Source organism: Chrysochloris asiatica, unplaced genomic scaffold (assembly GCF_000296735.1).
Source record: "Chrysochloris asiatica unplaced genomic scaffold, ChrAsi1.0 scaffold00222, whole genome shotgun sequence".
Lineage (NCBI taxonomy): Eukaryota > Metazoa > Chordata > Mammalia > Afrosoricida > Chrysochloridae > Chrysochloris > Chrysochloris asiatica.
In genome coordinates, this window is record NW_006408740.1 from 4,032,698 (window position 1) to 4,052,013 (window position 19,316).

The 19,316-nt window shown below is 40.7% G+C and overlaps 1 protein-coding gene across 1 annotated transcript in view; it reads right to left on the reverse strand.

The window, feature by feature from the left end:
- Window positions 1-596: 596 nt before the first annotated feature.
- FLI1 (Fli-1 proto-oncogene, ETS transcription factor) overlaps window positions 597-19,316 on the reverse strand; it is a 163,277-nt gene continuing 144,557 nt past the window's right edge. The window contains exons 6-9 of the mRNA XM_006873080.1: window positions 7,692-7,757; window positions 5,213-5,272; window positions 2,341-2,388; window positions 597-1,302 (exon numbers count right to left, since the gene is read on the reverse strand). Coding sequence (XP_006873142.1) covers window positions 773-1,302; window positions 2,341-2,388; window positions 5,213-5,272; window positions 7,692-7,757 — 704 coding nt within the window. The 3' untranslated portion in view covers window positions 597-772. The remainder of the gene's footprint in view (window positions 1,303-2,340; window positions 2,389-5,212; window positions 5,273-7,691; window positions 7,758-19,316) is intronic.

Consider the following 19,316-nt stretch of genomic DNA (forward strand, 5'->3'; position numbering starts at 1 on the left):
AAATCCCTAAGACTCTTCCAAGTTTTGGGACCCACTTTAAGAATTCAAAAAAAAAAAAAAAAAAAAAAGCTATTTAATTCTCTTTCAGTTATGTCTGTATTTGCATTAAAATTTTGTAGCTTCTATCTTGACTATTTCTAGAGAGAATGGTCAGTCTAGTGCACCCTGCCCACTGAGAGAGATTTTGCAATGCCCACGGCTTCTTAAATACACACACGTTCTTTTTTTTTAAATTCCAGTTGAGTTCTCACTAGCCTTACAGCCAATGTTCCAGTTGCCATCCACTGAATCAAGTCCTTCTAAAACAAGCTTTCTGCCTCTTTTTGTCACTAAGACTCAAACCAGAACTTGACTGGATAAGCCCATGACTCTTTATCAAACTGAACCCCACGAAGTCTGTGATGAGACCTGTGTGTTGTCAAGAAACTGCCTTGGTCATAAAAATATAAAGAGATTATACAGTTTCTTTCTCAGAACCATATAAAACCATTCCAGTAACCTAAATGTTTAATTCATAAGATGATAGGAGGCTTAGAATCCAAACTGGGGTACTGGCCCATGGAATTATCCATCTCTTTGTTGAAGGTAGAGGAAGCAAAAATTAACAACATTTAAAAAATGTTTATAAAGAACAAATACAAAGGTTCTATCCAACAAGAAAGAACATCCAGTTTTGTTTCTCTTCAAGGCCACATACGTCCTTTAGAGTCCAAAGTATACCAGGAGTGTGAGGGATAGGGCTTCGATTAGAAGGCCACCGATGATTAAGCTTCTAGTAGTAGCTGCCTAAGTGTGAGGGCACGTGGGTATTAGGATGGCGGGGGACATTGGGGTTAGGGTAGATCCCACCAGTGGGGGAGGTCCAGTATTGTGAAGTTGCTCCAAAGAAACTGGAGGAAGTGACTGGCATGGAGGAGGGATGGGGGGGAACAAAGTTCACCTTTTGTTGGTGGGCATGGTAGGAAGACATGTAGGAGATATCAGAAGGGTACTTGTAGATGGTTGACTCGCTCGGATGTGGCTGCAAGGCTTGGGAGATGCCGTGGAAGTCAAATTTGTAGGCATACCTTTTGCCGTGTACTTTGGTCATAATGTTTTTGTCATAGTAATATCGGAGAGCCCGGCTCAGCTTGTCATAATTCATGTTGGGCTTGCTCTTCCGCTCCCCCCAGCGTCTGGCCACCTCATCAGGGTCCGTCATCTTGAACTCCCCGTTGGTGCCTTCCCAGGTGATACAGCTGGCATTGGCACTGTCAGAGAGCAACTCGAGGAGGAATTGCCACAGCTGGATCTGCCCACTTCCTACAAGTAGGGAGGCAAACAGAAGAAGACAGGAGATCTCAGCTGGGAGAAGTTAGACCCAGTACCCTAAATCCTCACTGGGACCCTCACACACTTTTTCAGAGTGTTTCCTATTAGACTCAATATATTTGACAACCCCTTTTATCACTGTTGGCTTGATTTTCTCCTTGCTACTGAGAGTGATATAACATGGTCAGTTTTAAGGGACTGTGTCCCCCCAGACCAGTTGCTGTTGAATTGATTCCCACTCATGGCAACCCCGTGTGTGTCAGAGTAGAACTGTATTCCATAGGATTTTCAATGGCTGACTTTTCAGAAGTAGATTTTCAGGCCTGTCCTCTCAGATGCCTCTGGGTAGACTCCAGCCTCCAATCTTTCAGTTGGCAGTCAAGCACCTTAACCATTTCTACCACTCAGGGATTTCTAATTTGTCCTAAGACCTGGCATCTGTCTCCTCTGATCAGGTATAGTCAGGGACTGATTAATGGGCTGAGACATTCTGACAGTACTAAGTTAACTGAGAAAGGAAGACGCTTATTATTGAAAACGACCTATTAGCTCACACTCAATGGTCTTTTTTAAGAAGAACCTACTTGAGAGTTATTTACCTTTAAGGTACATTGTCAAATTTACATTATCTGTAGCACTTTCTAAAGTCAAGAATAAGGAAGGCACCTTTGGAGGATTCATCCCTTTGTTCCTTGCATTAGGGAGGTAGTTGAAACGTTTCTTTGATCCCCCACCTTACCCTACTGAAACTTCTACCACTGGCTTTTGTCGTTAATCTAAAATGTAGTGGCACATATGCAATACTAATGTAGTTGTTCTCCAGAAACATCCTCAGCTAAAGACATCGCCACCTGATAACAAGCCCTGCGTCCTCATTTGTACATGATAGAAGCATATGCTGAGAGCACATTTCAAGATAAGAAGTACATACCCTAGTCATGTGTCTGGGCTTAGGATAGAGGTCTTTATGACCTCTAAAGCAATGGAACATTCTGGAAAGAAAGCCTTTACAGGCCGTGGTGAACTCACCAGGATTGGCTAGGCGACTGCTGGTTGGGCCCAGGATCTGATACGGATCTAAGGAAACCAAAAGGGAAATTTGTTTCATTGTTTTCAAACATATAATAATAACCCCCCAAGGATGTATACTTTTATTTCAATAAAACAGAAAACTGTACTGCTTTCACATGCCCATCTTTAAGGTCTTGATCACAGATATGGTTTTCATCTCAATAATTATAGAAACTACATGGAATAGTAATGGCATCTCTTTTTCACATTGTTGTTGTTGTAAAGTGCTGTCGAGTGAGTTCCAAATCATAGCAACCCTGTATAAGGTTTCCAAGGAGTGGCTAGTAGGTTTAAACTGCTTTGTGACTACCAGTCCTATGCTTAGTACTTATCCTATAGTGCCACACCAAAAGCAACGACTGGAGGTTTTGAACTGCCAACCTTGTAGTTAGCAGTACAGTGCTTATCCTAGGGTGCTGTGGTGGTGTGCCATCAAGGCAGTTCTGACTCATAGTATAGGGTTTCCAAGGCTGTAAATCTTTACGGGAGCAGAAAGCCTCATCTTTCTGATGACTTTCTGTTAACTGCCAGGCAGCTGGTCTGGCAGTTAACAGTCCAGCATGTATCCCATTATGCCATATTAATGCTGTCATTACCCAAAACAAAGTTATGAAAATATTTGGAAAGGAGCTGGCTATTATTCTACCACACAAAAAATAAATAAAAGGATAGTTTATTCAATGGGCTTAAAGAAAGTCTAATAAAAATAGTTTCTCTGATATAGCATAAAGAAAACATGATTGGAAAAAAGCAAGCTAGGTTCTATCTTCAGCTAGGTCATCAACTAAATAATTTGTTGGACAATCTCTTGATATCACTTTTCTCATCTGCAAAATGAATGAGTTGGGCTACCGGATTCCTAAGGTCCCTTTTTGTACAACACCTTGTGAGAGTTTAAACTTGGAAATGCTCACACTAGCCAGCATTTGTATTTTAGCTATACAATGACTATTCTTAAAATTTCAGTGTACTTAAAACGTATGCGATTATTTAGCTCTAAAAAAATCTTTGCAATACTGGTTAAGGACAGGATTGTCTACTTTTTTTAGCTAAGGGAATCAGACTAAAGAGCCAGTTGTCAAATATTTTAAAGAATTTTCCTATAAGAATTTGTTCTAATCAATATAATTTTTGGTTAGAACTCTCAATTAACTTGGGGAGTTCTCCTGGTCACTTAGCCTACTCTATTTCATCCAAACAGTATGACAACTAAAATAATTTTGACAGGCTATGTCTAATCTTATTGGTTGAGAGTGTTTAAAACTGTAAGTCTGACTTGTCATTCTTCACCGTCAGCAATGTCTTTCTTCATCATTCTGAGAAAACATAGGTTAATTTTCTCTTGTTCTACCTTCCCCTCAAAAATGACTGGTTCAATTGGCTATCCAAAAATGGGGGGAGGGATACAAAGGTAAGAAGCGACTGGCTTACAAGCTTTCAAGAGGGAACCTAGATCCACAGGGCGGGGAGGATGATAGAGTCTCCAGTGAGTGGTATCCAACCTGTCTGGGAAGGGCTGATGAAAAGAAATGCAGATGGGTCTCTTGGGATGCAATGGTGAATAATTGTTACCAGGACTGATTGTGAGTACTAGAAATGTAGAGGTGGATGTTTTGTGGCAAGGAGGGGTGTGATTGACCTTTCAGTCTAGGAGCAGAGGGCCCTGGGACCATCAATGGAGAAGAGCGGAGAGCGGGACCCCTCCCAGAGAAGCAGCAAGGCCTGAGACTGAGACAGAGAGGATGACGTGAAGAAATGGAGTGACTGGGGACTTGAGATCCAGAGAGGGAAAGGGGCTGTGTGCTGAGGACCGTGGGGGGGCATGGAGGGGGCGGGCAGGCTTGCAGGGTATACTCTTTGGTTGAATGATGATGCATGGACGGGATGGTAACTATGGCAATGAAGCGATGTATGATGGAATGAATGTGATGCTAATGTTCTTCCATGTAAACTGTCACACAATACACAATAAAACATTTATTTAAAAAAAAAAAAAAAAAGACTGGTTCAAAATTTCCCTCTCAGTTGCTTCACAGAGTAGAGCTGGGTCTTGGAGGCGGGCATATAATTGTCTTCAGATGTATGAAGGACCTTTTATGTAAAGGTAGGAAGACCCCTCCAGAGGGAAAAACTAGTAAGTTTTAGTGAAGTCACAGGGAAGTGGACTTGGATTCAGGTAGCAAAATGTCAGTGCTGTAAATATTCAGGTTGTTGTTGTTAAGTGCCATCCAGTTGGGTCTGATTCGTAGTGACTCTGTATAGGTTTCTGAGGAGTGGCTGATGAGTTTGAACCACTGACCTTGAGGTTTAAACCAACCTTGTGGTCCAGTGCTTAACCTACAGCACCACACCAGGACTCCAAATGTTCAAGTGGAGGGGAGAAAACAATAGGACTGAGACGTAATACAGGATGTTATAAAACTCTGTGTTCCAATGTTCTATTGCAAGTCTGTAGCTTTAAACATCCCTTTGCCTTAATTGTTAGAGCTATCACAAGACAGAAATAAGAAACTTAGGAGTCTGGGGTCATAGCTTCAAAAACCAGCTTTGTGACTTTTAAGCAAATCTCTTTACCTGACTGAGCTCGGTTTAATTGTTTTATAAAGTGAGGCATTGGAATATTTCATGTCTAAGTTCCATTCATATCTGATATTTAACAAATCTCTACTGGATTCTAGTACCTCTTACTGCCAGAAGTAATAATATACACATATAATATAAAAGAAAGCTGACAACAAATGTTTATTGTTTACATCCTGTATCTGTTGACCATTGGCACCAAGAGTAGCACAAGAAGCAATGGAGAGATTGCACATGTCAGGACAGTTACCTGGTTGGGGCCTTTGCTCAGTATTCTTACTCATTGTTTGTGCTCCTCCAAGGGGCGGACCTGTAAAAAAAAAAAGGAAAGTAAATATGATGAGTTGGGCCACTTTCCATAAGATGAAAGAAAAAGTTATCAAATGCTTGCCAAGAGGGCACACTTGCCTTCTCATTCATTCATTTATTAATCTTATTAATAAATATTTTTCTAAAATATACTATGTGCTAGCACGTTTCTAGATTCAGCAATGAACGAATTATTCCTGGTGGAATTTGCCTTTTAGTGGGGAAGATAACAATAAACAAAGTAAGATATATAGTATAGCATGTTTGATGGCATTGGGGCTATGGTCTCATTTTGAAATAGGAAATTGAGACTTTCTTTGGTAGTGTAATGGACTACCAGCTTGGCTGCTAACTGTAAGGTCAGCAGTTAGAATTTATCAACTGGTCCAAGGGAAAGAGAGGAGACTTTCTGCTCTAGTAAAGATATACAGCCTTGGAAACCCTATACAGGGTCGCTACCACCAATAAAGAGGTAAAGATTCAGACAGTATCACCTACTTCTTGTAGTTCCATGTTTTGTGAGTTCTCCTCTATGGTATCTTTCACATTATCTATTCTTATTGCCTCTTCTCTACTTTATCATTTATTAATGACTGATTTTATCTTTCAGTTGTTGTTGTTGGGGGGAATATGCACAGTACAAAACTGCACCAATTCAAATTTTTATGTGTACGTTTCAGTGATGATGATTATATTCGTTGAGTTGGACAACCATCTTCACTCTCCCTTTCTGAGTTTTTCCTCCCCCATTAACATAAACTCACTGTCCCCTAAGATTCCTATGTCATCTTTTGAGTTTTGTCAATTTGATCCCATATAAGTAGATCCAAAAACAGCACAATGCTCAAAACAGACATTCTTTACTAGTTAAAGCAAACTTTAGTTTGGTTTGAAGAAAATTTCAGGGGATTTTTATATTTAACATTTAAAGGTTATCTTTGGGTAATAGTTTTGGGGTTCATATAGTCTCCATGATTCCAGGAAATCTTGATTCTAAGAGAATTAGAAACTTGCTCTATTATTTCCCTCTCTTTGATCAAGATTCTTCTATAGAATCTTTTATCAAAATGTTAAGAAATGGTAGCCAGGCACCATCCAGTACTGCTGGTCTCACTATAAAGGAGGCAACTGTTCATGGAGGCAGTTAGACCTGCGTCCTAGTCTTGACTCTTCTTCCTCTGTTGCTCCAGGTGAACAGATGCCAACTGTGTGTCTTGGTTAGCTGCTTGTAAGCTTTTAAGACCCCATGTACTATGCAGTGACTTAGAGGTAGACCTGATGCATTAAACAAGTTATTAGGTTGATTAACGGGGATGTCCCATGAGCTCCTGTTTAGGGTGATTGAAAAACTGAATAAAAATTGCATTGATTAAGGGTAGGTTGGATAGCCAATTAATATAATTCATGTCAATACGTTACACCTGTAAAAAATTGACTTGGCAAAAGTTGTGTGGTAGATATAGTTGCAACAATGACTCTCTCCCTCCCACCCTCCATAAAAGGAACTATTTAGACTGTCTGTGTCCTGGTATGGCACTGTAGGATAAATACTGGACTGCTAACCACAAGGTCAGTGGTTCAAACCCACCAGCTGCTCCTTGGAAACCCTATACAGAACCAACTCTAGGACACTTAACAACAAAAATTTACAACCAAACATCTCATGAAAATTGGTTTCTTGGTTTGAAAGTTTAGGCTCTTCATGATTTTAGATCTGAATGCCTTCTTGTATGATCCATGGCTTCATCGAACTGATACATTCACCACTCCTCTCTCTTCCCACCAACCTACCTTATACTATTTGACCAGTTTAGTCTCCTAGAATCATTTCACTCCTCTGTTGAGAACCTTCAACAAAACTTTATAGCCTACAGAATTTAGGTCTAACGTCATGGTATTCTTCATGATAAATTTCGTACTGACCTTTCCAGACTTCTTTTCTTTCACACATCTGAACTTGTAGTCCTAAGGTACTACAGACATGAGCAAGACTTTTAGGTCTTTCCCCTGGTCCCACCTCTGCTGGGAGTGTCTCTGTCCTTTCCAGCTAAACAGGCCCAAATCCTGCCTCCGGAGCTAACTCTCCAGAGCTAACTCAAATGGTTCCAGGTCCACAACATCATCCTGATACCACCCAGAGGGAAACAGTTGTCTGTGTGAATGACTCCCCTCCCCCACTTAAAGGACCAATCCACTTCTCTTTCCTCTCCATGAACCTATAGTGTTAAGTGTGGTATGTGGAGTAGTCAGATAATTAATACACACCATTGAGAGGGATCTTGGATATTGCTTGGGCATTCATTTGTAACCTCAGCCTTTTTCTTAAAAAGGTTTCCTTTACCACCCATTCTTGAGCCTGTTCTCTACCTCTGTCTTCAGAAATAGTTTTCCTCACAAAGAATGGTATGACATATACTTACTTTTGTTGAGGCCAGAATTCATGTTATTGCCCCATCCTCCTCTCCTGACAGAGTCATAAGAAGGATCTAATAAAAACAACAGAGATACATTGCATGAAAATTTCCTTTTCATGATCAAAAGAAATTTAACTTACTTAATCATTTTTAAGCACTACTAAATTCAAGAAGTGTACTCTTTCCTTGGAGATGAGGGTGGAGGTGGTGGAAGGAATTAACACTGTGATGTTGAGATTATTTCAGTCTTATTTGGGTACCAAAGTAATGGGAAGAACCCAGAATTTCAAGTCAGAGGATTGGTTCAAATACTGGGATGTAAGACTTCTCTGAGTCTCAATTTTCTTTAATATGGAAATAAAAATTTAAACAGTTTATCTGGCTATGGGTTGTGGTAATGATCAAATAAGAACACATGTGGAACACTGGTTTATAAAGCTTTCTGTAAGTATAAACTAATACAAGACTAGTTGTTACACTGTTGTTTTTAAAGATGTTGTTGTTTAAATGCCATCCAGTCAGTTCTGACTCATACCGACCCTGTGTAGGATTACTGAGGTGAAGCTGGTGGGTTTAAACTGCTCACCTTGTGGTTAGCAGTCCAGTGCTTATCCCACAGTGCCACATCAGGAATGTCTGTAGTTGTGTAGAAAAGCACTTTAAGCAGTTCTGAGGAGACTGGGAATGTCTGGACAAGGGAAGATTGTCTCAAAGGCCAGGAATTGGAAGGTTCCTGGAAGGCAGCCTTGAGTCTTGCATTTCAGCACACTGCTGGTGTGAGGCAGTACCTCTGAGGGTTGAGCACATTCCAGCTCTCTTAGGTCTCTCATGCATTGCTGTTGAACATGAGACCGCAGAAAAGGAAAAGGGCTAGAGTCTGGTGGAAAACATGGCTGACTCAAGGCCACATGAATGGATGGAGAACTGCTTCCTGCCTGGAAGTGACTGGAAATGTGCCTCCAGATGATATTGCTGAATTCTCCATTGAATCTGAGAACTGTGACCCCAACTTCGTTCTTGGAAGAATTCACTTGCCTATATACTGTGCTCAGAAATGATTTAAGTAGCTGGCTGGCAATGTCTCTGTTTTCCTGTCTCCTGGGGTGAGTTCCACTGAGACACTGAGCAAGGATAACAGAAGAGATGAAGAACATGGAATTATGACTTTCAAAGTCTTTCCATGTACAACAAAGAAACCATAAAACCCAAACAAATGGAGGACAAACCTCATCAAACAATAGTTTGCCAGGGTGAAACACAAACCATTTCCTTCCACCCTATCCTGAACCTCTCAGACAAATTCAAATGAGAGGAAGATGTATGGGCTCATCTGAGTGCCTGTCCTCATAGTTTCTGGCTAAGAACAACCAAGAGGCAAGGACAATTTTCTTGTGGAAAAATCCACGTGCAGATGCACATTCCTCACGATTCTGGAAAATCCAGTTCAGTTTTTAAATTACAGTCTTTAGCAATTGGCATGAAAATCAAAACAGAAAGTGGGGGTATGGGCTTGAGAGGAAGGGCAGAGAAAAGGAAAATGAGAAAGGGAACAAGCTCAACTCATGTAATTCGCCTGTTTTTATTTTTAAACAGCTCTGCCTGCAAATAGATTCTTATTCTTACTAAAAACAAAACAAAAAACACAAGACAAACCAAGTTGCTTGTGAGTTTGGGATGAGGGCTTTGATGGGCATTATCTGGGATGTGGTGCATGTGTTTGCAGAGTGTGTTCAGTGCCGGCATAAATCAAAGAAAAGGCCAGACTCTTCAGTGGGTATTCTGAGTGTGGTGAAGTCTCTAATAATTCATTTGGAATGGACTTCTTCAGTGTATGGTGTGCTTGGCTTTATACTGGGTATGAGGTAATATGAAACAACTTCACTGCCCTTGTATTAAAATATGAGGCAATAACTACGATTGTGAGGAAATGTGGGTCTGCTGCTAAAAGAGTGATAGATATCCGAAGGGCTGTTGGAGGTTAAGGAGTGTAACTGGAGTCGAGGAGGCTCTCATGGGGGCCAAGTGACTTGAGTTAGACTTCTTTGTAGAAGAGAGAGTAAGCAATGTAGGCAAGGGCAAGTGTAAGTGGGCTGGAGAGAATGTGGCGGTAATAGCTAAAGACGAACTTGGATGGGGCTGCATGGTTGAAGTAGAGGGGCTGTCATGGATGGAATCATGGCTTTACCATGCTTCTCTAGTTTGGCAGTTATGTAATGATGTTAGTACTGTGACCGTCCTGATGGCAGGTAAATAAACTTTGCTTTTGGCAGTGGGAAACCCCTGGTTCGAAGGATGCAGGGATGCAATGAAAACAAGGTGTAGGGAAGAACAACTTCAAGGTGGTGTGTAGGATGAATAGGAGAACCTGGGGGAGGGAGGCAATTTTAGTAGAGCAGAATGGAAAGTGAAAACAGAAAGTGACACATTCAAGCAAAAAACATATAAGCAGAATCACTTAGTTCCAGGAATTGGGGTGTGTGGCCTGAAGTTGTGACTTCTGATTTACTGCTCTGACATAATCTTTCTTGAATTTTTATATTCCGTTTTCTACTCAATCATTATTCCAATGAAGGCCTCAAAACTGTCTGAAAGCTTTGTTATGACCATTCAGAAGAGCGGTTTTTTAGACTAAATTATGACCATAACTACAGTTACCATTAGTCAAGAAATCAAACGACATATTGCATTAGGTAAATCTGCTGCACAAGACCTTTTTAAAGTGTTGAAGAACAAAGATGTCAGTTTGAGGACTAAGGTGCGCCTGACCCAAGCCATGGTATTTTCAATCACCTCACATGCATGCGAAAGCTGGACAATGAATAAGGAAGACCGTGGAAGAATTGATGCTTTTGAATTATGGTGGAGGAGAATATTGAAAGTGCCCTGGGCTGCCAAAAGAACCAATAGATCCATTTTGGAAGAAGTGCTGCCAGAGTGCTCCTTGGAGGCCAAGATGGACAAACTTCGTCTCTCATACTTCAGACATATTGTCAGGAGGGACCAGTGGCTGGAGAAGGATATCATGTTTGGTAAGGTTGGAGGGTCAGAGAAAAAGAGGAAGACCCCCAATTAGATGAATTGGCCAGGTGGCAGCACTGATGGACTCAAGCATGGCCATAGTACTGAGGTTGGCCCAGGATCGGGCAATGTTTCGTTCTGCTGTGCATAAGGTTGCTATGAATTGGTACCAACTCGATGACACCTAACAACAACATAGTTGCCATTGATGTCTTATCCATTTTTCTTCCTATCCTTTTATTCTGGAGTCCTGTTGTGACAACTGTGGATTAATGCACTGGACTGCAAGGTCACTTTGAACTGCAAGATTGGTGATACAAGCTCACTAGCTTCTCCTAGGAAACCCTGTACAGGGTCACTATGAGTTGGAACCAACTCGATGGCACTTAGCAGCAACAACAACCTTTTATTCCAGCTCCTGATTCAGAGCAGTGAGGCGAAAGTTATGGAAAGAATGAATGAAGTACTTCTAGCCAACATATGGTGGTGTTCACTGGATTTTCCTCTAACTCTAAATGACTAATCAAGGTTTGAAGTTAGTGCCTTATCAAGAAATGACTGACAGTCTTGATCTTTGCTGGCATCCCAAGAAGGGATACAAAGCTTTATGAGGTAATTAGGTAATTTTATAGGCTACCTCAGAGTAAACACCTGGCTGAGAGAACTTTAGATGTTCCATATAACCCTACAGCTTTTGTGTAGGTAAAAAAGGAAGCCATGGAAACAGAAAGGCCACCCAGACATAAGCTTCACTGTGTTCTCACTGTGAATTTAATAAAGCAATAAACAATGAGGAGTGCTGCAAGCTATAGTCCTCAGTGCATTTGAAAAGATCAATGTATGGAGTCTGAGCAACAGATACCTCACATCTTCCTCCCATTTGTCTTTGCAAGCACACCTCTTTGCATAGGAAACTCTATCACTGGCAGCTGAGTCCATGCACTATGGAATTAAACAATTCACTCTGTGGGCTCTAAATTCTCAGAGGCATCTATGAAGTGTTAGCTTTAAATCCAAATCAGTATTTTTGGAGTGATTCCTGCTCCAAAGACAAAGCATGTATATGAATTAAGTCCAAGGTCAAGAATTAAGGTTGTAGTGTGGCAAGGAAGGATAAACACTGGGCTACTAACTTCAAGGTCGGTGGTTCAAGTCCACCAGTCGGTCCTTGTTAACCCTATCCAGTGTTGCTATTAGTCGGAACCAAGTTGACATCACTTATCAATGACAATAACATTATGCCTTAAATGAGAACCAGAGCAGCCTTACACATTAAATGAGGCTAATCATGGAAATCCCCTGGTAGTGTAGTGGATTACAAGCTGGGCTGCTAACCACTAGGTCAGCAGTTCAAATCTATCAGCTGCTCCATGGGAGAAAGCTAAGGCTTTCTGCTCCTGTAAAGATTTACAGTCTCAGGAAACCTATACAGAGTTGCTATGAATCAGAATAGACTCCATGGAACCCAACCACCACCCAAGCACCTAGCCTCTGTAAACGTCCACAATCAATATTAGTATTTGTGTCATTATGATAAGTCCATCAGCTGCTACCCTAAAAGTTGGCAGTTCAAACCCACCCAGCAGTGTTTTGGAGGACAAGTCAGGTAAAGTGCTTCTGTAAAAGTTACAGACAAGAACACCCTATGACACTGTTCTAGTCTGTAATACATGGAGTCACTAGGAATGGGATCAACCAGATGGCAGCAGGTTTGATTTTCTTGGGTTTTGGGTGGTGAAAACTGTTAACATGCTTAACTGATAACTGAAAGGTTGGGGGTTCGAGTCCATCCAGAGGCACTGTGGAATAAAGGCTTGGTGATCTACTTCAAAAAAAAAATTAGCCATGAAAACTCTATGGAACACAGTTCTATTCTGACACATATGGGGCTGCCATGAGTCAATGTTGACTCACTGACAACTGGTATTATTACATGCCTGAAAATGAGTCCACATGTGATGCTCTAGGATCAGCACTAGACTGCTAACCACAAGGTTGGTGGTTCAAACCCACCAGCTGCTCCTTGGAGACCCTATACAGGGTGGTGATGAGTCAGAATTGACTTAACGGCACTTAACAACAGACCCAGAAAATTATTCATTACCAGATACATTATAGTTTTCCCCCCTCTTTCTGCTATCCCTTACTCTATTCTATTCTTTTTTTTTTTTTAACATATCACCTAATTTACTCAATGATTTGCCATGTATTGTCTACATCTCCCACCTGAATATGAATTCCACAAGATTAGGCATCCTTGTTCTGCGGTTCAATATATCCAAGCATCTACAACCGTTCTCAGCACACAGTAAGACAACCAATAACTATTTGTTGAATAGTTAATTGAGTTAATATTGTCTCCTTCTTGCTTAAAGGACATAGTTCTTATTTATCTTTATATCACTAGCTGAAAAGAATTCAATGCTTCTATCCTGACTTCCATCCACCATTTGTCTTACTGCAGTGGTTTGCATGTTGCTGTGATCCTAGAAGCTATGCCACCAGCATTTCAAATACCACCAAAGTCATGCATGGTAGACAAACAAGGAAGAAGAAAGAAACAGGTAGACCACTTCTGAAATATTAGCCATGGAAAACCTTATGAAAGGAGTGAAACACTGTCTGATACAGTGTCAGAAGATGAGTCCCTCAGTTTGGAAGATACTAAAAATATGACTAGGAAAAAACTGCCTCTTCAAAATCAAGTCAACCTTAATGAGGTGGATGGAGCAAAGCTTTCAGAATCTTCATTGGCTGATGTGGTATGAGAAGAAACAACTGTAAACATCCATTAATAATCAGAATATGGAATGTATAAAGTATGAATCTTGGAAAATTGAAGTCGTTGAAATGAAATGGAACACATAAAGATCAATATCCTAGGCATTACTGAACTGAAATGGACTGGTACTGGCCATTTAAAATCAGATAATCATATGGTTTACATTGTTGGGCTGACAAATTGAAAAGGAACGGCATCAAATTCATTCTCGAAAAGTCAACCTCTATCTTGAAATACAATGCAGTCTGTGATAGTATAATATCCATTTCCCTTCAAGGAAAAGCAGTTAATAGTTAACATTCAAATTAATGTACCAACCACTAAAGACAATGACAAAGAATTCTATCAGCTTCTTCAGACTGGTGGTTAAAATGCAAAAGTTGGAAGCAAAGAGCAAGGTTCAGTACTTAGAAAATATAGCCTAAGTGATAGAAAGACGCTAGAGATAGCATGGTAGAAATTTACAGGACCAATGACTTATTCATTGCAAATAATTTCTTTCAGTGACTTTGCCAGATGGAATACCCAGAAATCAAACTGACTACATCTATACAAAGAGACAATAGAGAAGCTCAATATCACCAGTCAGAACAAGACCAAGAACCAACTGTGATACAGATCATAAATTGCTCTTATGCAAGTTCAGGATGAAGCTGAAAAAATTTAAAACAAGTGCACAGGAGCCAAAATACAACCTTGAGTATATCCCACTTGAATTTAAAGACCATCCCAAGAATAGATTTAAAGCACTGAACAATAATGAGCAGAGACTAGAAGAGTTGTGGGATGTCATCAAGAACATCATACATGATGAAAGCAAAAGGTCATTAAAAAGGAAAGAAAGAAAAAAATGGATGTCAGAAGAGGCTCTGAAACTAACTCTTGAATATGGAGAAGTTAAAGTGACTTGAAGAAATGATGAAGAGCTGAACAGAAGATTTCAAAGGGTAGCTCAAAAGACAAAGTAAAATAGTACAATGTAATGTGCAAAGACCTAGAATTAGAAAAGAAAAAGAGATGAACACATTCAGCATTTCTCAAGCTGAAAAAAACTGAAGAAAAAAAGTCAATCCTTGAGTCTGAATATTGTAAGTTTTTATGGGTAAAATACTGAATGATGCAGGAAGCATTAAAAGAAGATAGAAGGAATACACAGCCACCGTACCAAAAAGAGTCGATCAATGTTCAACCATTTCAAGATCTAGCATATGATCAAGAACCAATGATACTGATGGAAGAAATCCAAGTTGCACTTAAGGCACTAGCCAAAATCAAGGCTTCAGGAATCGGTGGAACACCAACTGACATATCTCAACAAACTGACGCATCTCTGGAAGCACTCATTCATCGATGCAAAACAGTTTGGAAGGAAGCTACCTAAAAGAGTATCCATTCAAAAAAAAGGTGATCTGACAGATTTAGAAATTATCCAACAATATCATTAATATCACATGCAAGTAAAATTTTGCTAAAGACAACTCAGAAATGATTGCAACAGTATATTGACAGGGAGCTGCCACAAATTCAAGTTGGATTCAGAAGGGAGCCTGGAAAGAGGAATATCATAGTTGCCAGATGAATCTTGGCTGAAAGCAGAGAATACCAGAAAGCTGATTACTTGTGTTTTATTGACTATGCAAAAATAATAATTTGTGTGGATAATAGCAAACTATGGATTACATTGCAAAGAATGGGAATTGCAGAACATTTCATTGTACTCATGTGAAACCCATAAATAAACTAAGAGGCAGTAATTTGAAAAGAACACGGGGATATGGTGTGGTTTAAAATCAGGAAATTTGTATGGCAGGGTTGTATCTTATAAACCTTCATGTTGAGCAAATAGTCTGAGAAAGTGGACGACATGAAGAAGAATGCAGTATCAGAACGCCAGGAAGACTCATTAACATATTGAGATACGCAGATGACTCAGAGCACTTACTAATGAAGATCACAGACTAAAGCCTTCAATATGGACTACACCTCAATATTAAAACACACACACACACACACAAATCCTCACATCTATACCAAAAAAGACCATCATAATAAATGAAGAAAAGATTAAAGTTGTCAAATATTTCATTTTACTTGGATTCACAATCAATAAAGTCATGAAAGTCAAAGGATGGGCAAATCTGATGCAAAAATCCTTTTAAAGTGTTAAAGAGCATAGATGTTACTTTGAGGACTAAGATGTGTGTGACCCAAACCATACTATTTTCAATTGCTTCATACGTGTGTGAAAGCTGGACAATGAATAAGGATGAACAAAGAAGAATAGATGCATTTGAATTATGGTGTTGACAAAGAATATTGACTATATCTTGGACTGCCAGAAGAAAACCAGATCTGTGTTGGAAGAATTACAGTCATAATGCTTCTAAGGGAGGGTGGAGAAATTTCCTCTCATGTACTTTAGACATGTTTTCAAGAGAGACCCTGGAGAAGGACATCATGCTTGGTAAAGTAGGGGATCCGTGAAAAGGAAGAAGACCCTCAAGAAGATGGATTGATGCAGTGACTTCAACAATGGGCTCAAACATAGCAGTGATTGAAGGTAACACAGGACCAGGCAGTGTTTTGTGCTGTTGTACATAGTAGGGTCATTATGAGTCAGAAACCAATTTCACAACACCTAACAACAACAACAACCTTGATTTATTGCACTCTCTATTTCTAGATGGTTAAAGTCCGAGGTGATAAGGAATATAGAAGCATAAGCCCTAGTCTCATCTGAGTATAATGAAAAACAAACCAGCCATTTACTAGACATAGATTACAAACTCATCCCTATAGGAGGCAAAGGACTAGATGCCAGGCACTGAAGTTACTTGTATTGTATTTTTTTAAAATAATAGCATTGTCAAAGGAAGATTCAATTTTTTTTCCTACTAAAAGTCATGCATATAAAAACTTTGCACACAGATAATGTCTAAAACAAAAGCAGAAAAGTCTGGACCAGGGATTTAATCCATCAACTCACATTTCTGCACAAGCGATATCACTCTCAGAGTCTGATTTCTGGCTGCTTCCAGCTCCTTACCACCCCAGCAGCTGGTAAATTGATGGAGAGGCCAAGGACTCACCTAAAAGTTCACAGAGCTAGCCTGAATGTGCACAGAGTCTTCTTTCTGAAAACTAACTTCTAATAAAACAAATTTAAGGCAGAACCAAGTGCCCAGTATACCAAAAAAAAAAAAAAGGTTGTGAGGGACCTGCACACAGAGCTGGTGATCTCAGAACTTGTTTGTGGTGACCAATGGCTTTATCAGCAGAAAATCACACCCTGCTTTTGACAAGCTCACTTTTTACTTCAGTGAAGGGGGGCACCCACGGATTTATGGAAAGCCCACATTAGAAGTTTCACTGGGATTCTTTTCAGAGAAGTCACCAAAAGAACCTCAGCTGGTGTAAACGGTTTGAGGCAGTCTGAAATTTCAAAATTTTTACTTTTCCAAAGTAAAGAAACCTGAGTGTTGTTCTGGTGAATCTGGGCATTGCCAGCTATTGTGAAGAAACTGATCTCCATAAAGGATGGACTTAACACTATCTCCAATATGTGATTCTCAGGGTGACTGAATTGAACACTAAATGGCCTCTTAGATTCCAAGAAAGCTCCCAGGGTAGAGAAATATGAGTATGAAGATTTTTTTTCTGAAAAGTTCCCACTGGGAGAGGAAAATTTTTTATGGACGTGGCTCTCTCATAGGCATCACAAAGTTTTGTATGAATCTTTTAAACGGGTGGCACATCTGGCCAAGCATCTCAGGAAAGACGTCTCTTTCTGTCTGGTGCCTCAGGATGGTGGTCTGAGGACCCAAGTGTATCCACCCACACACAGCCCTCCATTCTGTCGTGATCTCACCCATCGGCTGAGACATGGGGACAGCGGTGCACAAAGGCCTCTCTCTCTCCCTCTTGTATGACACAAGGCCTCGCTCCCAATGACTTTGTGGAAAAAGGCGAATTTTCCCTGAAACTTCTCATCGAATTTCTGGTTGCTGCTGAAAGGGTTGGCAACATCTAACCCTATTTATCCTTGGAAAGCCCAGTTTCTGAATGCAGGCCTTTCAGTATAGGACTGGGCAAGGCTGCTCATGCTCAGAGCAGAGGCATGGGCCAGATCCAGACCGCCTTTCTTGAAATAGTGAGGGTGCCAAAGGAGCAATGCTCAAATAAAAGGGGGCCTTAAGACTTCCTAAGAAGGAACCCAGCCCACCAGAAAGATGATAGATTATTATCTAACATGATCAGTAGAGAACGGCAGCTAAGACATCTTCTGCCTCTGAGGTGCCATAATTCTAATAGCCCAGTTTTAGAGGAGGACAGTCTGTACTGGCCACCAAGCCAGAGCAGGCTACTTTCCTCTGGACTTTCCTTGGTGTTACCTTTGGCATTGTGCCATACCAGCAAAAGCCCACCCTGCTTCATGAACCTTCCCAACATACAACTTAAAACCATGACCTTCTTGTGTACTACTGCTTCTGCTGTAACCCTGCCCTCAGTCCTGCCAGTGACTGCGGCAATACTGATTCCTCCTCATCTGACCTGTAGTCTCAACTCTACATAAGTCCTGGACTATTGGCTCAGGCTCCTACTTCAAACATGGTACAAAGGTCACTAGAGTTGGAGCAATTAAAGTTGGTACAGGGCTTAGAATGCTGTTAGGAAGGCATCCTTTCTCTCTCCCTGGGTCTCTGGCCTACCTGTGTTTACCACATGGCCCTTAGAATCAGAACTACCTTTAAATCCAAGTTCTACCATTCACTGTGCTAAGTGAGCTTGGTTAAATTACTCTTCCTTTATGACCCTCAGGTTCTGCTTCTAAAAAGGACCGGTAGGAAATGCTTCATAGGGTTGATATGAGGATTAAATAAGTGTTCAACAGGAGTCTGTGTGTGGCACACATGGTTAGACTAGACAAGGAACTGAAAGGTTGGCAGTTCGAGTCTATACAGAGACACCTAGGAAGAAAGGTTTGGTGATCTGCTTCTGAAAAATCAGCCATTCCAAATCCTATGGAGTTCAGTTCTACTCTGATATACCTGGAATCACCATGAGTTGGAACAGATTGACAACTGGTAAATGTAATGTAAAACTTGACACAATATATCTATAGTGTGTTCGCTCTTGCTTGTACCTCTACAGTGCTTCCCTTGGTGACATGATGAAGGCCCTGAAAAGGAAGACTAGCCTCAGCTCAGCAGCCTAGAAATCACAAAGCAGAAAGGACCGTTCTCTCCCTTGGCCTGTAGGTCAGTAATCCATAAATTTGAATAGACTATGCCTGTGTTTTCAAGGAAGAAATGAATTATCCTGGATTCCGGTTTGAGAAACATTGCCCTCTAGTGTTTCTGTGCTCTAGTGAGGAATGGTGGTTCTGTGTCGTCTGCTGGTATAATGTTAGCTGCCATGGAGTTGGTTTCTAACTCATGGAGAACCCAGGCACACCAGAATGAAACACTGCTTACTCCAACACGAGTCCCATCATCTGTTGTTGATCAGACTGCTGTGATCCACAGGGCTTTCACAGGCTGATTTTCAGGAGTAGATTGCCAGATTTGACTTCCTATTCATTTTAGGTAGCTCCACTGAAACCTGTTCAACATCATAACCACATGCTATCCACCACTGGCTGCACATGCAGGGCCCTGGCTAGGAACTGAACTCTAGTATCCTGTATGGAAACTGAGAGTTCTACCACTGAACATTTCCCCTGCTGGTGTATTGGCTTAGATATTACCCAGCATCAATTGATGGTGCCTGTTCGTCCCTCCCCCACTGGTATATCCCTGCTCCATTGGGTGCTGGAGATCAGCTCTGGAGCA